This window comes from Micropterus salmoides, unplaced genomic scaffold (genome assembly GCF_014851395.1).
Source record: "Micropterus salmoides isolate LMB-PRFRI ecotype aquatic unplaced genomic scaffold, ASM1485139v1 Ms_hic_scaffold_22, whole genome shotgun sequence".
NCBI classification, from domain to species: domain Eukaryota; kingdom Metazoa; phylum Chordata; class Actinopteri; order Centrarchiformes; family Centrarchidae; genus Micropterus; species Micropterus salmoides.
This window is the reverse complement of record NW_024041373.1, coordinates 17,527,101-17,551,718: the sequence shown is the minus strand read 5'-3', so window position 1 is coordinate 17,551,718 and position 24,618 is coordinate 17,527,101. Positions and strand designations below refer to the sequence as shown.

The 24,618-nt window shown below is 39.9% G+C and overlaps 1 protein-coding gene across 6 annotated transcripts in view; it reads right to left on the bottom strand.

The window, feature by feature from the left end:
* The window catches only part of pcdh15a (protocadherin-related 15a), a 222,534-nt gene that overhangs the window by 54,990 nt on the left and 142,926 nt on the right, over positions 1-24,618 (bottom strand). For all 6 annotated transcript variants that reach the window (XM_038737732.1, XM_038737727.1, XM_038737729.1 and 3 more), the window contains 5 exons: positions 17,170-17,475; positions 15,385-15,615; positions 12,994-13,110; positions 8,489-8,629; positions 6,009-6,121 (listed from right to left, as the gene is read on the bottom strand). In XM_038737732.1, the coding sequence (XP_038593660.1) occupies positions 6,009-6,121; positions 8,489-8,629; positions 12,994-13,110; positions 15,385-15,615; positions 17,170-17,475 (908 nt within the window). The remainder of the gene's footprint in view (positions 1-6,008; positions 6,122-8,488; positions 8,630-12,993; positions 13,111-15,384; positions 15,616-17,169; positions 17,476-24,618) is intronic.

The window sequence follows — 24,618 nt, the reverse complement described above, 5'->3', positions numbered from 1 at the left end:
AAGTCCCTGCCAAGAGAATTTACCCTTTAGATATGAGACTGACTGATTGATTTAAGATAATTGAGCGATTATTAACTAACTGATCAATGGTGAATAATTGTATAATTATTAAAAGCTACCTAGAGGTCCGGAGACTCTAGGTTAATAACAACCCCGGTGGTGCCCCTGCGAAACGAGAGCTTTTTATGGATTAATATTTTCTGAATATTAAAATTCATAATCTGGTATTAATTATCATAAATTTATTAAAATCATATGTAGTTTAGACATGCTACAATAGGAACATGAAGGCCACACAAAGAGCCTTCTTCAGAAAGAAAAATCTACTGTACATTATGTGGACGAGAGACAGAAAAGTAACAGGGGGAAAGAAAAAGCTTTTTGTGGAAAATGACAACAACAAAAATCAATAAAAATAAAGAAATATGATGATGTTGATGATCATGATGATGACGACAGTAAAAACACATTCATATTTCCATACTACACACATTTGCCAAAGCTGGAGCAGATGAAGATGAAGCTATCAAGGCCCCTGAATACCTGGATCCCTCTCAATAAGAGGCACAAGGGGATTACAGATTCAATCACTTATCACCTGGCTGAGGATATGGCTCTGATCAACAGTGCTGATTCGAACATATCATTGTTGAGTTACTAATACAACTCAGGCTGCAATTTGGGCAGGTGATGTTACTGGACTGCTGTAAAAATGGTGGCATTATAGTATTATAATATTAGATATACTTAGAAACACAACAAACAACAAACTCAATGTCCATGACTCAGATTTATGTCTAGATACAGACAAAAGAATGGAATTAAAATAAAATAATTTATAAATTCTTAACATAACATTTGTTATTCTAAAGAAACAACACAAAGTATTTTGATCAAACCTTCTGAAAAGCAAGTGTCAACATGCTGCTACAGTAGCAACTACAGTGTAAGCCATTTATTTTGGCCAACAATGACTGGGAGCCCCTCCTTTCCCTATAACAGATGGAGGGGACCAGCCATAAAGCAGGAGTAGAAATCATTAAGTCAGCCAAAGCCCTGCAGAGTTGTTTTAATTGTGTGCTCTGGAGCTGTAGGCATAGCTTACCTGATTGCTGCTATAACTAAGTGTCTTCACAGAGACAGACGAGATCTTCTGTGGACGTTTAGAGAGTGATTTGTGTTCAGAAGGTTCCTCTGGGAGAGGATGATGTGGAGAGATAGACAGGCGAGGAATGAGGAAACAGTTCATTGCAGAACGAGCAGATTGGATGCTCTCTGCTGGAGAGAACCTTGTCCAGCAGGAGAGGCTCGAGCACCTGGCTAATGCTTTCATGGCTCACAATTTACAGCAGACCTGCCACTGTGTATGGTTAGCGCTGTCAGTGTGACGCCCTACAGAGGTCTGGGCCTATGGTACTGACCTTCCGTGTGTGTGTGTCAGACTGAGCACTCATTCAAAGCGTTAATCAATGGCGTTTCAACAGCTATGCGGCTGTGCCTGTGTATCAATCATTGAATAATGCTGAGCAACGTGAGCACACACACAAAGTGTTGGATTAGAAAGGATGCACTCAATGCACACACACTCATCTGGTTTAGGAAATACACAAGTACCCACACAAACAGACACACACACTCAACCAGGCACACATTCACAAAAGGCAGTGAGATGGGCAAGACATACCTGTATACAAACAAAGACATATACACTTCGATTGATGTGTTGACAGGTTTGGCAGGATTTACATTCCCCATCCTATACAGAAAGGCATATCAAATTCTGTTACAGAAGCTGGTGTGCCAAGACTCCCTACTTTGACAAGCGGGTAAATCAATCCACTTAAAACAAGCTTTACTTTAAGCTCCCAGAGACTGCTTTGTGCCAAGCAACATTGCCATCAGACCTTAAAGCGCCACAGTCTGGCTAAGATCTCCTGAACACTGCAGACAGGTGCGTACTGCAGCACAACATAATAGACAGCAACTGTTAGTGGTGTAACTGATCATAGTTGATCCGTGATCCGTATGGATCCCCCCCACATGGTTCGGCATGCAGGTGAACAGTAGATTGATTGCAAAGTTTAACCATCAAAGTGTAAAAAACACTTTTACTGTCGCTGTTAATTTTTAAAGTAATCAATCCATAAATCATGATGCAGAGTTGCAGTGAAAAGACAGAAAAGACACATGCATTCTACTTTTAACTCTGAAGCGCAATGACTAAGTCAGGGGAGAGCGACTGATTTAAAAGACGTCGCTTTTGCCTCCATTGAGCGAAAACCCGTAGGCTGTGACTAAGGCTACGTTCAGACTGCAGGTCAAATGACCCATATCTGATTTTATGCTCATGTGTGACCCAGATTTGATTTTTTTATGAAGTCAATGTGACCTTTTCCAGTTTAGATTTGGGCCACTTTCATATGTGGTCCAAATCCGATACAGATCAGATCTTTTTAAATGCGGCCTGAGTCGGAATTGATTTGACTTTGACGTCACTGCTGTAGACAGAGCTGCGGTAAACAAAAAAGCTTCTCAAAAAGCCATTATTAAACATGTGGCTCTCTTTCTTCTCTACCTCACTATCATCTGCTCACAAATTCCCTTTCTTACACCTGAAATCCACCGGACAGTGAGCCCTCTTCTGAGTTACGTGCATGCTGCTGTACGTGCAGAAACAGCGGAGAGAGAGAGAGGGAGTAAGTGAATTTGTTGTGTTATTCTTCTGTGCATGCTATTTAAGCAATAATGTGAACTGTCAAACAAAAAAATCGGGTCTGGAAAAAAAAATCGAAATTGAGCATTAAGGCCTACAGTCTGAATGTAGCTTTAGAGCATTTTCGGTGGTGTAACTGGGACGCTGGGCATGCTTGTCATCGTAGAAATAGCAGCTTTAGTAATATCCAATGCCTTCCTGAAAATGACCTAAAAATTATCCGATCCGTATGTAACCCAGGTTAAAATTCCATGGTCCCATTTTTCCCAGTCACCTGAACACACCCTTCATTCACATCTTTGTGCAGGAGTGACATGCTAGTCTCAGTGAATGCTTTCAACCAATCATAGCACTCGAGCGTGGTTTTACAAACTGCAGTGAGTTTCCCCCAATCAGTAGTGCGAGGGGGAGCAGCTGCACATTGTACACGTTGTCTTTAGAAGCCGACTGGTGCCACGGTGTGTCGAGTATCTGTGGGAACTGGCCAGGTGAGGCCAGTTGCGGGTCAGTTGATGGCGAGCTACTACTACCTGGAACAGAACCTGCCCCAATAACATCATCGCCCCCTGTAGGGTCTGGTAGGAGGCTGTTGCAGCTCTGCTCACCCCTCAAGCCCTGGCTCATGGACTATTTGCGTCCCACAGACCGTTCTCGATATTTGGACGTGGCGTTCATCTCTCATGAACAAAGGATATAGTCCTATAGTGTGTTGTGAACTGTCCTTAATCTGAGTACTCCTCAATTTGTTGCTGTATTTTGTTTATTGTTTCTGTGAACTACTGAGTCAACGGAACTGAATTTCCTCAAGTGCACTTTATCAAAACCAACTTCTCTGCAGATTATAAATATTTTGGGTATTATTATTGTTTGTTTTGTCTTTGTTTTCACTTAATACATGGTACCAACACCAAATCTAATTATCCGCCTCTGTGTTATTATTTACCCTTTCAACACCTCCTTGAGACAAACCCTATATTCTGTAGCCCAATCATTATTTAACCCTCTATAGCCATATCCATCTGCTATATAACACATATACTCCACTTTTTTGCTACACGTAACTCAACGCCACAGAATGATCCAAAGCATGAGTTTTGTGATCTGTTGCACCCGCAACAACTCCAGCTAAACTGAGGCTTTTTGAAGACCCTTTTCTCTCTCTCGCCTGTGATTCACCGGTCTTGTGCAGAGTTGTATGTGCATTACTGCTGCCGACAACTGCATGCACGTCGCGGTTCCTTGCGGGTCTATTTCAAGTAGCTGGCTATTTAAAAACACTAAAATATTCTTTATGTGGTTCATCAACGGTGAGTAATTATCCTAAAGTCCCGCGAGGTGCAGATAACTCGGCACAACACCAGTGAAGCCGGGGCTCCATCTCTTCAGCAAGTTCTCATCTGCCACTGCACACATACACGCTACGCTTACACACGACCCAGGGTTAGGGTTACAATTTTGGATTTATTCATGCCCTTCAAAAACATTTATTGAAAGTTTTATTCTTTTTACATATTTATTTATAGCATTAAACGTTGAAATGTATATTGTAATAGGCTGTATATTAACTTATTGGGAGAAAACTGGTAGTTCTATGTAAAATCAGATGTTGAGCACCCCCATATCACCAAAAATTGCACGATCCTGGTTGCACTGCAAAGCTTCAATTGTGAGATTGACAGTCGAATCAGGCTCCGCCCATCGAAGCATAGAGTCTTCAACTATTCGGGGTCAGCCCTACTAATTCACAAGCTGGCATGCGGTGCACCTGCTGCCGTGAAAAAGGATTGCGGGTGAAAACATCCAGAAAAAAAGACGTGTTCTGTGTCTTTTCGTGGACTTTATAAAACCTACTGCTGATGGCGAAACACAGCAGACAAGGAGAAAGAGACAGAGAGAGGCAGGGAAAGCCGGTGTGTGAGAGACCAGAGGTAAAGGTGTGTGTGAGTGAGTGCAGGGAGAATAGGTCAAGGCAGGCGCAAAGAAGGTACATTTACAAATAATAAAAATAATGTCCATGGGGATTAAAACATGCTTTCACAACATGCTGGGGTTGAATTATAACCATTATATCTGGGAAAATTCATGTGATTACTTTTGAGTTTTTTTGAGCCTTACCACCTTATAATGGCAGGAAAACACATGACCTCTGAATCATTACAGATAGAACTGTTCATTTGCCTTTAGTGTCTTAATTTACTGCTTTATACATTTGTAGAAATTGACATAAATAGGCAACATGAGAACCACATCCCTTCTGTATTATTACAAGCATTTCATTTGCACATCAACATCCAAAAGAATAATCTCCTCATTAGCTTAAAAGGACTAGTTTGCATCCCTAATTTGCTTTAACGTTACTAACCTCAACTCCTTTGTGGTCAACACCGTCCTTTCTTTTTAATATAATTTAACTATCAACATGTAACTTACAGTATGTGTACAGAAAAAACATTCTAAAGCGCTATGGGAACATTTCTATGAACATTAGAGGTAGCGTTAGATGGACGTTGGAAAACCAAGACCTGTTTAAAATTATTTTTTCAGCCTTTTTAAGACCCCGTGGAAACCCTGATAATCCATGTTTAATTTTTAAATACAAATGACTTCTTCACCTCCTCCTGAGTCACAGTAACATCAGTTCAAACAAACTCCACCCTGCCCTGGCCTAGTTCTGCCCATATATCACATGTGCAGCAGCCAGTCATCTCAGAGCAATATAGACTATGTTCCCTCATGCTGCATCTCGCGCTGCCAGTTTAACAGTCTAAACACTTAATCTTGTCAAAAGGGACTCTTAATAAACCCAGAGGGAAGCCCTGCTTCGCCCTCAGAGAGAAACAAATGTGATTTACAGTAGTGATAATCTGCAGCATCTACCCTAAAGCTCTAATGCATATTTATACTCAAAACTCCATCATTAGTCACGTACGTAAAAGAGAGCACGACAAAGACAGAATCAAAACTGGGGCCTGACAACGACAGCACAATAATGCGCTGGTAGCTATCGTTATTACAAAATAATAAATGCATGTGGAATAGTGACTTCATGGCAATTTGCGGCAGTTCAAGGTAGAATATATAATTTACCAAGTGATAAAATATTAATCACAGTATTACAGAAGCTGAATGGAAGTGACCACAGATATAAATGTGTGTCAAGGTGTTCTTAAGATACCATGTCCACTTCTTCCAGCATCTAGTCTCCTCCTGTCTGGCACTACAGCCTAAGCTGCTCTTTGATGTGTGAATTCACAGGCAGAGGCAGCTGCATTAACAATGTGTCAGGGAGACGTACCTGTACTCTTCCTGGGTGAAGATTGGGATGCGGGAAGGCTGAAGGACTGTGATCTCCACCAAAGTACTGTTGGACTTCACCGGCTCCCCATCATCATAGGCTATCACAAACAACTGCAGTGGGCGAGAGAACGCACATAAGCAACACACGCATACAAATGTAAGCACAAATGTATTACATTCTCCCCCCAATACTACTCTCTACACAAATAATTCCCTTTTTGAGGTTGCCAGGCATTTTTTGTAGACATGTTCGGCATCCTAATAAAGACAGACGGGCAAAATAGGGTCTGGCAAGCAGCCTGCAAAGCTCCCAGAGAGTGAGTATGAATGTATTGATCTACATTCATAGACTGTGGAATACGGGGCCTGGGGGAAGCAGGGGGGAGTGGGGCGGCAGAGAGGGAGAGATAGGCAGGAAGAGAATAAACAGAGACTAATGTTTAAAGAAACTGAGAAACATATGGGAGAAAAAGGGCGGAAGACGAAGAAGAAGAGGTAGCCAGACAACATGGGAGTGTAAGTGACAAATCCCCATTAGGACCAACAGTTATATCTCAAGGCCCCCACTCCACTATTCACAGCTACAGATTGTCCATGTAAGATCAACTTAAGTTGGTAAAAAACCAACCTGGGAAGAAATGTGTTTAATTATTAAGAAAAAAACAATATCACTGGTCACAGAACAAAGAGAAGCAATGACCTGATCACTGAGTAGGGGTGCAACAACTAATCGACGTAGTCGACAAAAATCGATTATTAAATTAGTTGCCAAGGAATTTAATAATCGATCATTCGTTCATGACGTCATTGGGCCGTAGCGACACACTCAGCTTAACAGAGTAAAGTGATGTGAACAGTAACTTTAAAGTTACTGAAACAACATCAGAGCTGCAGTAACACCTTCACTACCTAAAACCTCCAGAGTGTGGCAGCATTTCACTCTTCACTCAGCCAGAAAGGTCGTGAACTGCAGCAAAGCTGAACTCTCCTGGAAACACCGGAGCATCTGAAGAGGAGGCGCGTAACGTTGTGTCTCTGTGGATGATGAAGACTCGTATCGGTAAGCTAGTAAGCGAGCTATCTTCACGTTAAAGCCGTGTTACTTCACGTTATAGCCGTGTTACTTCACGTTATGAGCTGAAACGTTTTCTATACAGTTGGTCAATTTGATTGTTACAGTAATGGTGCTGAGTAGCACATAATTATGATACACAACGGCCGCGTTCACATTCCAGATGTGCCCTCACTTTAGAATTATAAACGATACATCACTCATGGCGACGTTCCCAGCTGCAGAACGTGTTGCTGCCGAGTGTGCAAGATAAGACAACACCGGACAATTTCATACTTTCTAAAGAAGAGAAAACAGTTCTCCTGTCTGTGCGTGAGGCGGCGGCTAATCCACCCCAAACTCCCCTAAAAAATCACGGAGTTTTGTGAGTTGTTGAGTTAGGGGAAACTATATTTGTTGTGAAACGCTGTCTACTACAAAATCATTATTATTGAGCCCCTCTTGTAAATTCAGCAAATCAAATGCCTGACGTTATTCCTTTCTTTGTATACAGTTTCAGTTTGTCCCGGGGTGTTGCAGAACTGGCGTGAAAGCTGCTCCGTCACTAAACAGCGGATTAGCTGCTCATCAGGACTTGATTTCAGTGGAAATTTTCTGTTGCTGCAGCAGAAACGTTCATTAAAGAAGCATTTTTGAAAGCAGTATTTATTTTATTGTCTTGACTGTTAATTAGAACATGCCTAAAACAACCTCAGGTTTAATTTAAAGGCTAATAGTTAAATGAGAGGCATTTTGCAATTCATAATCCAAATAGTTGATTATTCATTTCAATAATCAATAGATTAATCGACTATCAAAATAGTCGTTAGTTGCAGCCCTATCACTGAGACAATTCAGGAAACACAGTGATAATGCCCTAAAAGTGTTTATCAATTTAAAAAAGTCAATATGCGCAAATCTGACCAGCTTATTTTCACAGCAACTTTCTATTGCACTGAAAGATGAAAGACAGAGCAGTAAACGTCAACTACGATAAGTAAATCTTAATGATGATTATCAATCTAATACCATTATCATCAATTATAATTGTCGATGCCACCATCATCATTATTAACTCGACATGTTAAATGTTGAAAGCTAAAATAAGTAACCTGACATTTCTCACTATCACTCTGCTGATACGCTCAAGCCAAGACTGTCTGCTGCCACAGCTCCATCAACAACTAATCTCCTTCTAATGTGCTATACTTTAGCTATTGGTGATTTAACTAAGATTTCATGTTCATGTAGAGAGCACAATTTTTCCTGCCAAATCTAACTGTATAACCATTCACTATAAATGAGCAATATTGGGAATACTGTGTCTCTGAGTGAATAACATTAATATCTTGGAAGTGAAACACTGGCATTACAAGCAGCAGTAGCAGCTTATCACTGCTATTGTCAGTATAATCACAGCCACTCACCTTAAAGGTGACGCTGGGCTCTTCATTGAGGTTGACCTTAGTGATGACTCTTCCAGTTGTCTGCTCCACATCAAAGATGCTCCCACTGTAAGGTGACCTGTCCTGGTCCACTCTGTAGCGGACAAAGCTGGCCGGAGTACCCTGGAGGAAGGAGGAAGAAGAACATCAATCCAAAAGCAATCCACTTATCTGGTAACCACCTTTCACATTTTCAAATGAAGCCATGAGGATTGAGAGAGGGTGTGTCAAAGTAATTAGGTACAGTAAAATGTATTTAAGCCATAATGTTATAGCAATAATGTTTGCTTAGGAATACAACTATATTACAGTTGACCGTTTCATCATGCAACAGTGCTGAAGTAGCTAAGAAAAGGTTGCTCTTCTCGCTGTGTAACCTGAAAAATGATCCTAATGACTCACTCTTCTCTCTGCTCATCAGGCAGCCTAATATAAACTCACTGTTATTCATGTGATTCAGACCTCTTCCCTTTCATTTGCAATAAAAAAAAAACTTCTCCATTAAACTCACCCCTCTAGTCTCCAGAGTAACACACTTACATTCATTAGCGAGAGCCTGGACTTTAATATGACCCTTTGATTAAGATTAATCACAGTTCCTGATTACTAATCATTTCTATAGCTTATCTTATTCCAGTTTTATCCCTTTGGACCTCAAATTCAGTCTGATTTTTAATAAGCTTTTCTGAAGCTCTGCTCCCTTGCTTGAACTGATTTTTCTCCCCAGGGACAGGGTAAAACCTGGGGCTAGGGTGAGTTAAATCCTGGTGTAGCAGTGGATCCCTCGGGAGGCTTACTCACATAAATGTGTCTCTAAGAGGTTACAAAACTATCTGAGTGAATTCACTAAGGGGCCTCTCAGAAAAAAGGGCCTCATCTCTAAAAGCTCTTCAACTTGTTTTCTAACATATAATGGAAAAGATGTCAGGACAGGATCATTAATAAAAAAACACCTTTCACGGAAGAATCTAATACAGCGGCTTCAGTAGCAAGTCCTCTACAGTGATGGCAGCAGAGATGATTAAAAGTGCTTCGCTCACGGCTAAATACAGTGTAGTCAACAGAGTAACAGTAGACAGCCTCTAGTTTTTCCCACTTCCCACTTAAGTATTATTGGTTTACCTTTTGAAACCCATATATCTAACTTTGCCCAAGAATATAAGGACCACACAAAGGCAAACCAATGAAGACAATGTTCAGTGATATATGAAGACAATGTGCCTCACACACAATAGTTTTCAAAACTGTATTTTGTATTTTCCTGAGCACACTGCACAATTTCAAAGTAATTGATACATTTTCTGGTAAAATCACAGTGGCTCAGACATTATGTGCAAAAATGTGTTGTGAATATACTATAGTTACAGTAAAATCTCTCTGTTTACAGATATTTTCATCTGTACAACACCTTTTCATCCAGCATTCGACTCACAGCTTATGAATGTTTGATATCCAACGCTGGAGTGAACTCAATTTGTCATTAACATTGCAGATGAGCAACAAAAATTGTAGACATACAGTACTTTGTACTTTGGCGTCAAAAGAAATCTTCTTATCGAAACCTACAGCAAAGTTCTAAAGAAAGATTACTTTCAAATGTATTTCTTGTTTTGCTTTCATTTCTTTTCTAAAAATCCAGTTCTCCTCAGTATAAAACAGTCAGTTCATGAATTAAAGAACATGCTCTGAAGCACTGTATGATGCTTCAGAGACGCACGACACAACAGCAAGGCTTGAGCTGAGAATGTAAAACAGCAAAGCCGACACAAGCCAATATGACTTAAAGGGATAGTAAGTGATTCTAATCCACTACACTTTTAGTTAAATTCAGCGAATATTTCCTGATGTTTTGTTAGCTTTCCGTTTTTTTCTACACAGCCCTGGCTCTGTAAGTGGAAAGCAAAGAAAGTGGTGTGGACCCTGCCCACACAACATTGTTCTAGCCAATAAGCAACAGGTGGTGTTGGTGCTTGTGTGCAGGAGGGTTAGTGGGAGAGAGAGTTCTATATACTGGCACATTTACACAGCTGCATTCAAGTATTAACATTCTGTCTGCAGAACCACTCACACAGAAATGATTAATGACTGATTTGATTTGAAAGTGGCTAAAAGACTGGTGAAAAAATGGTAATCTCTAAAAGTGGCAACCGTAAACTGTCACTACTGTGATGAACAACATTTCAGAAGAAAAAGAAACTTCTCTCCTCAGTCCCTAATAAAAAACGCAAATCCTGTGCTTCTTACTAGAACATTTGTCTTTTTCTTTCAGAGTGATATTAACATTGATGGGTTGAGTGGCATTGCCAAAAATAGTCAGTTTTTAAAAAACATTGGAATCACTTCTCTCAAAGTACAAGTGGACAGACATAATGCCTTCTTCCCAAAAAAAATAAATAAATCAGGAATGGTCTACGCCATTATAATCTTCAGACAGAATATGCATGGATGTTTGTTACATCAACATTACAAACCAGAGCAAGTCTCTTCCTGTCTTTCTTTCTTGGTGAACGTAGGTTTTTATGAGCCTGTGTAATACAGAGAGAGAATGTGTGTGTGCACACATTTCTGTGTGTATTTGCACTAGAATAAGCCATGTTCCACCAGAGGTGTCTATGACAGGCATCCTGTCAATAAAATGCTTTGAGCTCCCAAATCCAGGTCAATAAGAGACTGGGTTAGTTTGCTCCTGTTAGTTAGTCCTCTGTCTATCAAACCACTTTGCTGAGTCACTCCAATCTCTCACTCACTGCCCCTGTGCTTGTGTTAACAAAGAGATGATTTCATACCCATTATGTGTGCTTCAGCGCTGCTGGATATTTTTGACTGTACAAAACTCCTCAATAAGAATAGTTCAGAGTAAAATCTACTAAAAGTGGGAAAAGGCACAAGTTCACATTAAAAAGAATGGTTTGGGCAGGGTGGGGGGTGGGGGTGGTTGGGAGGCAGGAGGAGAGAGAGTATCCCTCTGAGTGGGAAGCCGTCATTGTGGCACTCTGGAGATGTTTTACCACCCACAGCTGGAACTGACAGGCATCCATATACCTCAGTGTTTATGTGCTGCAGAGAGTACACTATCCTGGTGAGACCACACCAGCAGGCCACTAATAACAAGCATCGGCTTGCAGAGCTAAAGGTATAATGGAATGAAGAGGGAGGTCAGTGGTGGATTCTTATTCCCTTTTTTCCACTGTGAAAAAAAAACAACCAAAAAGAGAAAAGAGGATGTAAGCAAGAACACAGCTGAATCACCAAGCGCAATAAAATATTAAGGTGGGTGGCACTGTAAATAAAATAAGTTCAGCTGAGGTGAATGAGGTGGAACATTTTCAGGACCATCCTAAATATACATGTTGTGCTCCAGATAGCAAAGAAGAAACTAAAAAAAGTCATGTGATGCATGCTCTGGTGTTGCCTCCTCTTAGTCATAGAATTTCTAGTAAACTGGGTGTCAGATTTTCTCCTCTGCATTGTGTAATTTTGTTCCTTGGTTTGCAGATTCTAAAAAAAAAAGAAAAGAAAAAAATCCTTCATAGCTCAAGTCCCAGGAGAACCTGCTTAGATATAGAGGGGTAAAAGTATGAGGAAACAAGATGCTGTCTTAGGCAACTGGTAGATGACTCATACAAGTGAAGATGCTAAATAAGACCTCCTTACAATAAATGTACACAGCATCGAAGTCTTGAAAACATCATGTCAAATGCTACGGCTAAAAGTGGTTGATGTTTTGAGAGCAACATGTAATGAAGAGGTAAAAATCTCAAAGCAAGCCTTTTTATGTCTGTTACCTTTATTGAAGACACAGATGGAGTCGACAGGCTTCATGTGCTTTGAAATTTAACAGCCAATGTTGTACACATTGTGAAGGACTTTGTCCTCCATTAATAATTGAAGGAAATATCACACAGGTTTCTCCAGGTCATGTTAGGGTAATTTGCTGACCAAAAAACAAGCTAAAGGTGAGTGTGACTCCTCAAAACAATAAGTCAACCTCCGTCATTTTTCTCTGTCTGCTTGGTTCAGTGACTGTCGTAGCTGCCATGATAAGGACGCTCTCTGTGGTCCATGTACTAGGTTACTGAAGGTCAAGATTACCTTTATTTTGTTTAATTACAGACAGGCCGGCTAGTTTGCTTTAGATTGTTATGCCTGTGAGCTCTAGCTACCAATAGTATGATGAGGACACATTTAGACCACTCAAGAACGACCTTGTATGGGATACACCATAGACTCTATGGGGTAGCTGGGGGATAATATTGAGGACCAAAAGGGATTCTTGTGGTGTTTGCTAGGCATTGGGTTCTCACTCTGTATGCTGATGCTATGATCTCTCTGTCTGGCCGGGCTTCAATAAACAATGCTGTGTAAGTCATCTTGACATTCCTGAGAGCACCTTCTAAGGGTCAACGTATCAACCAGAATTTCATAATACACATTGCATATATATAAAATATCATTTAAGTTTAATAGAAGTATTTTTCCATACTCACCGGAGGGTCCTGGTCCTCAGCAAAAACAGTTGTGATGACAGTTCCTTTCTCTGCATTGGGTGCAACCATGCCCTTATACATGTCTTGGGTGAAGACAGGGGAGAAGTCATTCATGTCCTAAAAAGAAAAAAGACATTCCATGAGTGTAGGTGTGTCAGGTACGTATTGGTGATATTTGTAGACGTGGCTGGCTTTCACCTACAATTGTGGTTATATGACAGTGAAAACATTACTGGGTTAGCAGAGTACAAAACATTTGGTTACACTCCAACAGATTAATGGGTTACAGAGACGGGACAGGAAAGATATCCCTCTGGTGACAGATAAGATTTGACATTAAAAAGGGTCAAATTCATTTTACAATGTATTCGCCTACTACTTTTGCTGATGCTGTCTGCAGGCTGAAAGATGAATATTGTAGCAGCAGTGCAGATTTTGCAGATGCTGCTTTGTTTGATTTCACTCCCAGCAAATTCTTGTGGATTAAAGCAAATTTTCCCACTACAGCAATTCACCATGCCCCAGGCTTTGTCCACGCACTTTAAGAACTGTGCATCTGAACTGAATGTGATCAAATATAAACATATGCATTTATTGTAATCACACCACAAAGTCCAAAGTACTGTGACTTGCAGATTAAAACTATTACGTTGTGTAAATTTCATGTGTTTGGTATATCTTTACTGATAACATACACATTACACTCTATAGTACCTGATGACAGGAGGAAGGTAGATGACTGCCAAATAAGTCAAAGATAAATTTAAAAGCTAATTGCTGTTCATTGTGTTAAAGCTTTGAATGGTTACAAGCAGCTTACATTTAATAATAGTTTAATTCTCTCAAGGTATCTCAAAAGAAATCTCAAGATGTCGGAGCCTGAATTTTAAGGACATATTAAGATGACAACCACAAAAGAGGTTTTCTGACCTACATGCAAAGACATGAAATCTTGTTAACGGTGCAACCCTTGTTTTGAGAGAATGAAAACTCAGTAAGCCATTCACATATCTCTCAGGAATAGCTTAGCTTTGTAGTATAACTGCCTGATCTTCCTTTCTCTTGACTTTTCTCTTTACTTTCCACTATTTTGACTGAGCCATGAGTAACATTGTGTGTTCTATAAACTCAGTGGTGGAGGGCAACCTCACTTTCATCTATACACAGGTTTAGTGTTTCCTAGCAGAAAATCTTTGATCCAGCTCTTAACTTTGAACAACAAAGCCTGATCCTCATGCTGCAGGTGCATGTACACACACACATGCATGTGCTACGTGTGCACACACATACTGTTTCTCAACACATGCAGGGTCTTTGGAAGTACAATAATACAGCAAAAAGTTTGGGAGAGTCATTCGAAACAAGACACGCAGGGCACTCAATCAATCACTGCGAGGCATCCGACGAAAGAGACAACAACAGAACAATACAAGGGGAAATCAAACACAAGCAACATCAAATAACCCTCTAGAGGTATTATATGAGGAAGGAAGTGGAAACATTGGAATCACTTCCATCTCTAGTCCCCGAGAAGCCTGCGTGAATCCATTAGGCTTATTCTAATTCATGTCTGCCATTTTAAATAGCAGACATTGGTTTGATATCAGTGGCTGTGCGATGCCTTATCCTATCAAACACAGTTCCTGGGTGACAGCATGAACACTGCAACAAAGCTTGTCCTTATCGGAGGACAAACTAACTCTACAGGTTGGCGGACCATGCGGTGAGCCTGCTTGAATAAGCTTCCTCCCATTTAGTGTAATATAGAGAGCTTAATTCTGCAGACTTTGAGACTGTCATTAGGAGTGGACTAAATTCATACACAGAGCTGAATGTGAATGCACACATTTCGAAGCACAGAATTACTCACAGAGCAAAAACACACACGCATTAACACACGATTGCGAATAGTATCGCAACACAAGGCCTCTAATCCTTTCGTTGGGATTGGCTGTTAATCTCTTGAAAGGGTGTAAAGGGAATACATGCTCTGGAAAAAACCTGACATAATAGCTGTCACTAAGCTAATGAGTCATTCAGATTTGGAATAGCACAGTGCGCAAGGCAGAAATTCTGAAGTCATAAAATTCTGTTTGTCCTGCTTCTACAAGGACAAACAGGTCAGGAGGCCAAAACATCTTCTACAAAGGAGATGCATTTAGCTTTCAAGCTGAACAGCATAACAATGACTTTCACATCACATAATGTGCATTACTGTGCAATATGTCTCCTATTGGACTGTGGCTTATGCAAGCTGTTACTACTGTAAAACTCTGCTGATGAGTCACTACATATACACTGCCACTGCTGCAGCTCCTGAGGGACAATGAGGATAGACAGAGAACAGACCAGTGAGAGGTTGTGGTGGACTGACTATCCGGGGGCTCTCACCGTGATGCGGACCGTGACGGTAGCTTGTCCTGGGGGCATGACCCCTCCTTGGTCGACAGCTTCCACTTGGAAAGTGTAAGAGGCCCCCATGCCCATAGCTGCCAGGTTCTCAAAGTCCAGGGTCTGTAGCACAGCCAACTCCCCTGTGACAAGGTTCAGAGAGAACAGCTGCCTGGCCGATTCAGTCTTGATCCGATACGTGACATTGGAGAAGAGGTCTGCGTCTACCGCCTACGAGAAGGAAGATGAGAGGGAGTAGAAAAAACAATTACAGTACATTAAAGACAACAGTGGACATGTGTGGAGAAAAAGTGGGGTGATGGTAGGAGAGGGAGGAAGAGCCACATATACTTTCAAAATTGGAAACTTACATTTACATAGACATATGCACTGTGGCCGTGGACAATGAATATTAATGTTTCTATTTTAATTCTGTTTAATGCTGGAGGGGTACCTTAGATCAATCATTAATAGGTTCTGATTAAATTAAATTGCTTTGGAAAGCTTAAGTTGGTCCTCACTGCATAAAACCTTTTAAGATAGATATAATTTGCAAAGGCTACTGCAACAGTAGATGATTAGGTATTACAGTATACAACACTGAAACATGTGTTGTGAGGATGTGCCCTCCAATCTTGTGTCTAATGGACGAGCTTAGTCATTCTCCGACAACAAAGCAGTTACCTCATGGCAGTTGTGCTACTGGCAAGCTAACCTGCTGTCACTCAGGAGGGACTGTGCCTCTTTCACTGATGAGTTTGGTTTAAAACGCCACCATAGATATTCCCTGAGCTGACTGGTAGCTGTATGTGTTGTGTGTGATGCAGTGGCATGCGCGGATTGCCACATTATGCTAACATTACTACATATCTTTCTCTTGTGCGTTTTCCCTGTCCGCCAAAGTGGCAGATGGCCTGACCATTTTACCTGCAACTGTCAACAATTTACCCGCATTTTGCAGGTGGCGTGTGCTATTTTCAGACCCTGGAAGTAAATTTCAAGCTACCCAACTCAGCCATTTCCTTTTCTCAGAGTCTCGGATTTGACTCTTTCGTTTAGAGCTGAGGTGATGGTGTAGTGAATAAATGGTGTCACAGTGCCACTGTAACTCAAGCCCCTCACCCCTCACATCCATCCCTGCTTCTCAACCTTCCCTCTTGTTTTATCCATCTCTGGGAAATGTCACTCACAATATGCCAGCAATTACTTGCTCTTGTGCTCCTTGTTTGCTCTTCATGCACAGGGTTTTTTCACATCAGTGAAAAAATGTGCCTCACCGTTTGACAGAGCTGAATCTATCCAAAGACAGATTCCACAAAGTTGATAAGGTTTTGAAAATTTGTGGAGCATTATATTAATGTTTAGCAGGACAGATGGAAAAAGATTCATCTATTAAAGCCTGGTTTTGACTTGAAAAACCTAAATGTAAGTCTTATGCTGTTTGAGTCTAAAAATGCCCAAAGAGCTGCCGTGAGAGAAGAAAAAAACTTAATGTTTCTTTCTGCTGTGTATATAAGGCTGTGTATGTTTCTGTCTGTGTAGATGTTTCCGTTTGGAAGCATTTGACATTTTACATGTTAAATTGCCTGCACTTGAAGTTAAAAGATACTAAAAGCCTGTTAATACAACTGCTGTTTCAAGCACCCGTGATGTCTTATATAAAGTGAGACAGGAGATATATAGAGTGGAGAATGGAGAGAGAGAGAGAGAGAGAGAGAGAGAGAGAGAGAGAGAGAGAGAGAAAACACAACATTTGGCAATAAACACATGCACATAAGTACTTACGCTTAGCTTTAGCACCAAAGTTCCCACAGGGCTGTTCTCAGGTACGTTCACCACATAAGTTTGCTGAGAGAAGACTGGGCTGTTGTCATCAATATCCCTGACCTGGATTGAGAGGGTTAAGGTGGTCCGCCGTGGGTCCACTGCCCCATCCGAAGCCTCCACCACCAGGTCATATTGGCTCCTAAGCTCCCGGTCAAGAGGCATTCTTGTGTAGATGCTGCCGTTAGCACTGATCGTAAACAAGTCAGGATGATTCACGATCCGGTAGCGCACCTGGCCATTAACCCCTGCATCTGGATCTGTGGCCTGGGGAGATAGAAAATGATCAAAGGGCTCCATATTATGGGTATATAAATATAATTATCTGTGTTTACTTAGTGTAGGAATACAGGAAGACATGTTTCCCTTGCAAAATTAATATCTGGGCAGCTTGCCTATGTATATTGAATGTCCTCCAAAGTCTTTTGTTTGATTTCAGTTTGGACGGTCTGATCTGAACAATCACCATGTATTGTATTCATTGCACCATCTTATCCTTACTTGTTTGCATAGTGGTCTGTGGCCAATGTAGACTGAATAGAGACACAATCTGAATTATAGCCTTGACAAACAGATAATGACCCCGTTAATGTTGAAATGGCCATTATCTTAAAGTAAACTAGAGTGGAAAGAGACTTCGTAGGCTGAAAGTAATGTGAGTCAGCTGGCTAACTGAAACGCCAATAAAAAGTCATCAACAAACCACCTTTGCCTCCTGATGCTGCTGAAATAAATTGACAACCTGTGGGAAACACCAAGAAACCATTTACATATATCAATAATTGCAGAGAGAGATAAATATTCACCAAGACATTGAATAGGAATAATGGATTTTAAAAATGAAATGCAGAGGTACTTCTCCTTAGGCAAACAGCAGCTGTTGTGAGTTTGATATGATCCTGGCTGTATCTTAACACCTTACATATTTACAGAGGTAGAGGTACAAAGCCATGTAAGCTACAGTGCATGCTACAGAGCTGCCACACCGAGCCAAAACAACTCTCATACATTTGAGTCTCATTTTCTGTTCTACATATTGAGATTAGAGTCTTTGTCGCAGACTCAATAGTAATCATTTAAGGGTTCATAAGGGCTGAACCCTATTTTATGCAATATCTGCATTTCATGCTAAATTTAACTTCAATAGCATACATGTGATTATTTAAATAAAAAGTGTAAAATAAAAACTGGAGAGAATAAAGACATGGTCAGAATGTGAGCTTAGGAGAGGCACATGGTACTAACTCTGTGATGATGTGATCCTGCAGGGCTAAAATAAGTTAGCGACTTCAGAAATTTGAATTCCCGTGTGGATATGACAGGTCATTATTATGCCTGTGTGTGTACATGTGTGAATGTGTTCATACTGCAACAGTCTCCTGTATGGCAGTAATACTTTGTTGTAATTTAGAGAGAGACAGCGAGAAACGGGGGGGAGAAAAAAAAGACAGAGGGAGATCAAGCCTTTTTTTTTTGGTTTGGCAATAATTTTTCAACATCAGTGCAAGTAAGGACAAGGCAGCACAAAGGGGGGGGGGGCTATAAAGAACAGTGGAAGAAGGAGGAGGAAACACATATGGTTGCTAAAAGCTGCCCCCAATTTGTTTTACATTACTTTAAGTGCCTGACAAATATTCAAAGCCATGGCTAAGAATTGGACCGCAGCATTCAGCCTTTGCAAAACAGACTAAAGCCCATCATGTCAATATGTGCAGATGGATCACTACTTCTCTGGAGTGATTACATAACAAAACACTGTCACTGCTCCTTGCCTTGTCAGAGGTGAAATCCAATTAATTTGAGGCCAATAAAACTCAATGTGTATATTTCTGTACTTGTCAACAATAGACAAAATACTGTATGTATTATAGAGGTCAGTGCAGGACAGGCCAGTCCACAGGTCCCACAAGATCTGCTGCAGATGTTGGTAGACGTGATCATGTTGTAATGCCTTGCCTTGGTGGAGACTGTAAAGCCTCTGGTTTGTGTGCCATAGTTCACTCAAATTATTTATCTAACTATTTGGCACTAAATCATAGCTCAGGTTTCCTTCACACTGTAGCATGTATAGGAATCTTTCACAGAGTTTTTCAAACAGGACTAATCTAGTGATGGTTAAATGGCACAGACTTTGAATTGTGAGCTGGTGGCCAGGTTCAGTACATCTATTGTGAGAGTGGTAGAACATCCTGCAGGTGCATGTGGCTGCAGCACAAAAAGAAGCTTGAGCAGGTGGCTGCAGTGTTTAAAAAACAGTCCCACACAAATGTGTTTCCTTTACGTGGTGCTGGTCTGGGTTCAGTGTTTTTTTTTTTCGTTTTTGCATTTATAAAAAGAGCATATTCGTCTTGCTCTCTCAAAAGTTTAAATAGAATTGTCCACTTATATTGTGAGCAGAAATATGTCTCGCTACACCCTGGTCACAGTATTTTTAAACATAAAATTAGGCACTTATGTCATCTTCTCAAAACCAAACGGGAAGGTATGATGACAGTACGTGTGTTAACGAAGTGAAATGCAGCATATCAGTGCTTTCAGATGTCTTGGATAGAAGCAGGATACAACCATTAAACTCACTTTATCAAGGAATCAGCTTGGCAAAAGAAAATAGCATTATATTCAACAGCCTGTCTAATTAGCAACAATTCTACATGATGCTTCCATGATGTGTCTGACACGAATGCTAATCAATTTGTCCTCCGGTCATCTGCATGCTCAGATTATGGCTCCCTGTTGTGAGCAAAACAGAATGAGCCTGTATGGTGTAGGATTTGTCAGTCACAGAACAAACGACTCTATAACCAGCAATGCTGTCAATTGAGATAACCTAGTAAATCATCTCCAGTCTATGCGAGTGTGTAAAATAAGAACAGGTGGGAACCAGTTCCAATTACTGGAATGATAATCCAAAGCGCTTTAGGGCTAGCATTAAGCTACTTAATAGCATTATGCATTTGCACTGCAGTCATCTTCACCATTGGCAATTGCCCGAAGCCTCTTGGTTGGCTGCGTTATTACGCCCTCTCTGCAGGTAAATTCAAGGAAAAAATTAACTGATTTTACAGTAACACATTACATTTAAATGTTAAATTCAAACTCTCTATCTCATCCATTTATTCATATGTCACTTGACTTTTACTTAGCGTGTCATGTGACAGACATGGACTTGCACACAAAGCTCCTAAAGAAATTCACATCACAAGATGTTATTCAGACTGGCGGAGAGAGAGCTAGCAGTTACAAAGCATTTGTCAGCCTATGACGATGGGTGATGAAACAGAGAGAAATACTTAAGTGGTGTACGTCAAGCGACAATGTTCGTCAAAGTCTCCAATATCAGGTGTGTCCCCTAATGTATGAGCTCAACAGATCAGAGCAGCAGCTGTTTTAAATTTAGGATAACTCTAATATTGGTAAACCAACAATTCAGCATTTGGTCTAATATATACATAATATAATGTAATTGTGTATATATATATATATATAATAAAATGTTTTTCTATCTACATTTCTATATTTTATCCCTCTAGACAGTCTTTGCACCGTGAGCATGACTTAAGTGAGGCTAAATGAGTGACAAAGGGGCGTTTTCATTTACATTATATCGTTATTGGCACATAATCTAAATGCCAAAATGTCTTTATTTCTAAAAGGGGTATTATAGATTTACAAACATATACTCTATTATAGAGTATGAGTCCTGCAATTATAATAAAATCTTTGAGAAAGACACCAACACTTATGACTTTGATATGATACCTACCTAATTATCTTGATACCGATACAGAAACGATACTTTGGCAAACATCTAAAACATCAAGAAAAATAATGGAATAATAAAAGACAGAACATGAATCTTAAAATTCAGTTTCTTTATTAAATAAAAAACCCCAGAAAATATCCTGTCTACTGTAGATTGTAAACAACTTTACAACAAAGCCTGTTCTCATTGTCATTTTTAAATCTAATTTGACTAAATAGAAAAAACTCAACGAGGTGTATAGAGTCTTGTGTGTTCAGTCTACTTTAGTGCCCTACTGTAGTGAGCAGCCTAATAAATTATTAGGTGATGAAGCTCAAACCACCACCAAGCGCCAGATTTAAAGTTAATGTAATTTATGTTTATTATTTTCATACTGAATAAAGTTGTTTTGTTTTTTCATATAAGTACGTGTTTTTGACAATGAACTTGCACATTAATAATTGGATTACTGCAAATAAGCAGATCCATGTCATTGTTATTAAAGCTTTAAATTGTATGCAGTAATCTGATGTCCCCTATACTTGATTTTATAGATTTGATAGTTCACTTTATATTTGCAACCAGCACTAAACATTAAACACCGTCAAGACTCAATACACCTCCATAGCGGAATTGAGTGGCTTTGTGGAGACCATGTGCTTGCTCTCACTGCCGGCTACGTAAACAAAATAATTCCATAGTTTGCTCCGTGCGTCTGCTTTGTTGACAAGCCGGGGAAGACCTTCTGTTTGTAGCCATGTTTCTCCCTCTGTGTGCTGCTCTGAGAGCGCTACACACACACTCACTCCTCTTAATTGAATCAAATTTTTAAAGTATAGATACCAATAAAAGGCAGTATTGTATTGTTTTTAATGGCAGGGTATTGCGATACATTTCTATTGTATATCGTGCAACACTACTTGCCAACGATCTGATATAATAGATAAGATAGATAAAGAAGAAAAACATACATAAAAAAGTCCTGGTTAGCAAAAGAATATAGAGTATGTGACCGAGTGACGACAAGTGAGGTGGAGACAGATGCATTTCTCCTGAAATGATGTAGACGCATAAGAGAGCAACATCTGTTAATACCAGATTTCAAAGAATTCCAAGATAACAATAAATTACAAATAGTCCTAGGAGAAGGCCATACGGCAAACCTTGCCGCCAAGCATGTGTCCCTGCGTCACAACCTGAGGGACAGCGAGTTACTCAATGTTCTCTGCATGGCATGCATTCTTGTTTGTAATTTATTTATTTGTTTTATCTGTATCTTTCTTATTTTGATGTTGGTCATGATTGTATTAATTATTGTTATGTCAGACTCAAAATGTAAACTTTACCCCTGTTGCAATTCAAAACAATTTTATTTAGCACAATGCGATTAAATGCTATACGACACGATGCAAAAGAAAAAGCATAGGCAATGCAATTTAATATGGCACAGAGAATTTGATTTGATTTCGGTTTATCTATGCAGTTTCTTCCCTGACAAATGTACCTGACAAAAGCTAAAACAAAAAGGGCCTAGACTTTGCCTTAAACCAGTCATTCTTTCCTGTCTCCAGTTACACTTTTATAAAGACCTTACACATTTAACAGTTAAACAATTTTATCCAGTTTCAATACTTTGCTCACCAGTCTTAGTATTGGTACTGCTGGGGTTAGAGCTGAATCCGAGGGAGAGGGGTGGCAGATGTCTCCATGCTCACACCAAACTTGAGTTAGGTTTTAGGTTAGTCATGCTGTCTGTGTTCTTTAAAGTGGCTTTATAATGTCTTCAAACTTCTTTTCCCCAATGCAAAGATGTTAGCAACAGTACATCTAGACTCCATCCCAAATTGTAACCAGCAAAGTAAAGATTTACGAGTAGGCATAATGTGCTCAGTTCCCCTTGTTTTTGTTAAAATTCTGTTTCAAGGAAAGACCAGATAAAAGACTCTGGCAGCAGTCCATTCAGAATAAGATGAAGAATGAATGACATGGAACCTCACATTTTTGCTGTTTTTTGTAGATGGTAGAAGGACTTTTTAACAATTATTGCATTGATATGTTGCTAAAATATTTCTAACTTGATGTGTAGTCTTCACCGGGCAAAGAATCAAAGTGGGCAATAACTACTTTTTCTCCTTGTTAACATACAGAATTATATATATTTCTGTTATAGAAATACGATCTCTCTTTTGTCCATCTGAAATCACATCCACCTGTTTACTTGACACAGTCAGTTGGATCATAGACTTTTGATGAAAGAGCAATGTAAATCTGGGTGTCATCCCCGTAACTATGGCGAGGAACTACTGTCTTGCAAGATTTAGCCTAAACGGAGTGCAAAATGTCAGACAAAAGTATGTCAAACATGAGCAAAACCTGTAATGTGACAAAAAGGTGAAAATTACATGTCTAGTTCATAATATGTACACATTTCATCTATTTGATGATCATTATTATTCACTAATTTGTGTATACAATATCCCGTCTGTGTTTATGAGATTGTGCTGATTCCCTGAGATTTTATAAAAACAGTTCAGCATTCAGGAAAAAAGCCTCCATTCCCTCTTGATCAGCTACAACAGGCTAAGCTGTAGCCTCACTATTTGCAAGTGCATGGAGATTGTGTTGAGCTAAGTACTTTAATGTACTTTTCTTTCAGTCAGAAAGGGACAGCCTCAGCTAAAGTTGGCAATGTGCCAGCTGTTAAAACCTGCCGAGGCAGGACGGGGGGGAGAGAGAGAGACGGTGGTGAGGGCTAAGCCCCAATCTAGCTGCTGGCTGCATTTGTGAGGAAACACTTGGGAGTGAGACTGAAGGTGGCTTTACCTCACGCAAACACCAAGCTTCCTTCATATGTCCTTCTGTCTTATTTCACAGCTCATAAACTTGCAACATTTTCTGGTAGTCCATTTTATTACCCCCTGAAAAATGTAATGGGATGCCTAATGTTAAAAGCATATATCCTGAAAAGTGACAAAGGTATATATGTATACCCATGGTTAATTTTTTGTTCGCATAAGCAATAAGAAACAAAAAAAATTCCACACTAAATGTGTAAAGCTATATCTTGTCCTTGATACATTGATATATCAAACAGCACAAGTAACTAAATCAAGAATTACCCAATCTACTGCACATGTTCATTAGATTGGAACTCATTATCATACTAATTACATTCATTATTTCTTAATTATCTCACTATGAGACCATGATTATTCCATTTTATTTTCCTGATATTGTGAACCTGATTTAAAGAACAGTGGCTGAGACAACTTCCAAACTCAGACCAACCTCTTATCAGACTGTAAAGATGAAGTCTGGTTTTATAATATTGCCAAATCCCCCTGGAACTGCCCCAAATTTCTCCAGGTTCACCGTTTTGAAACTTTATTGTGAACTGTATTGATTTTTGTAACTATGTTTCAAAACATGAACAATATCGAGTTGAGAGGAAATGTGGTATCTGGGGGCGCTATCATATTTAAAATCAGGGAGTGAACCTGTAGAAGAAAAACACTAAAAGTTAATAAAGGAGGCAATAAAAAATGGGACCCCTGTATTTTATTGCCTCATCTGCTACTTTGTAAGCACGTACTGTATGTACAGAATCACAGAGGATGTATCCTCTCATCATTCCACAATTAATCCACTGACACACATCAGGCTAATTA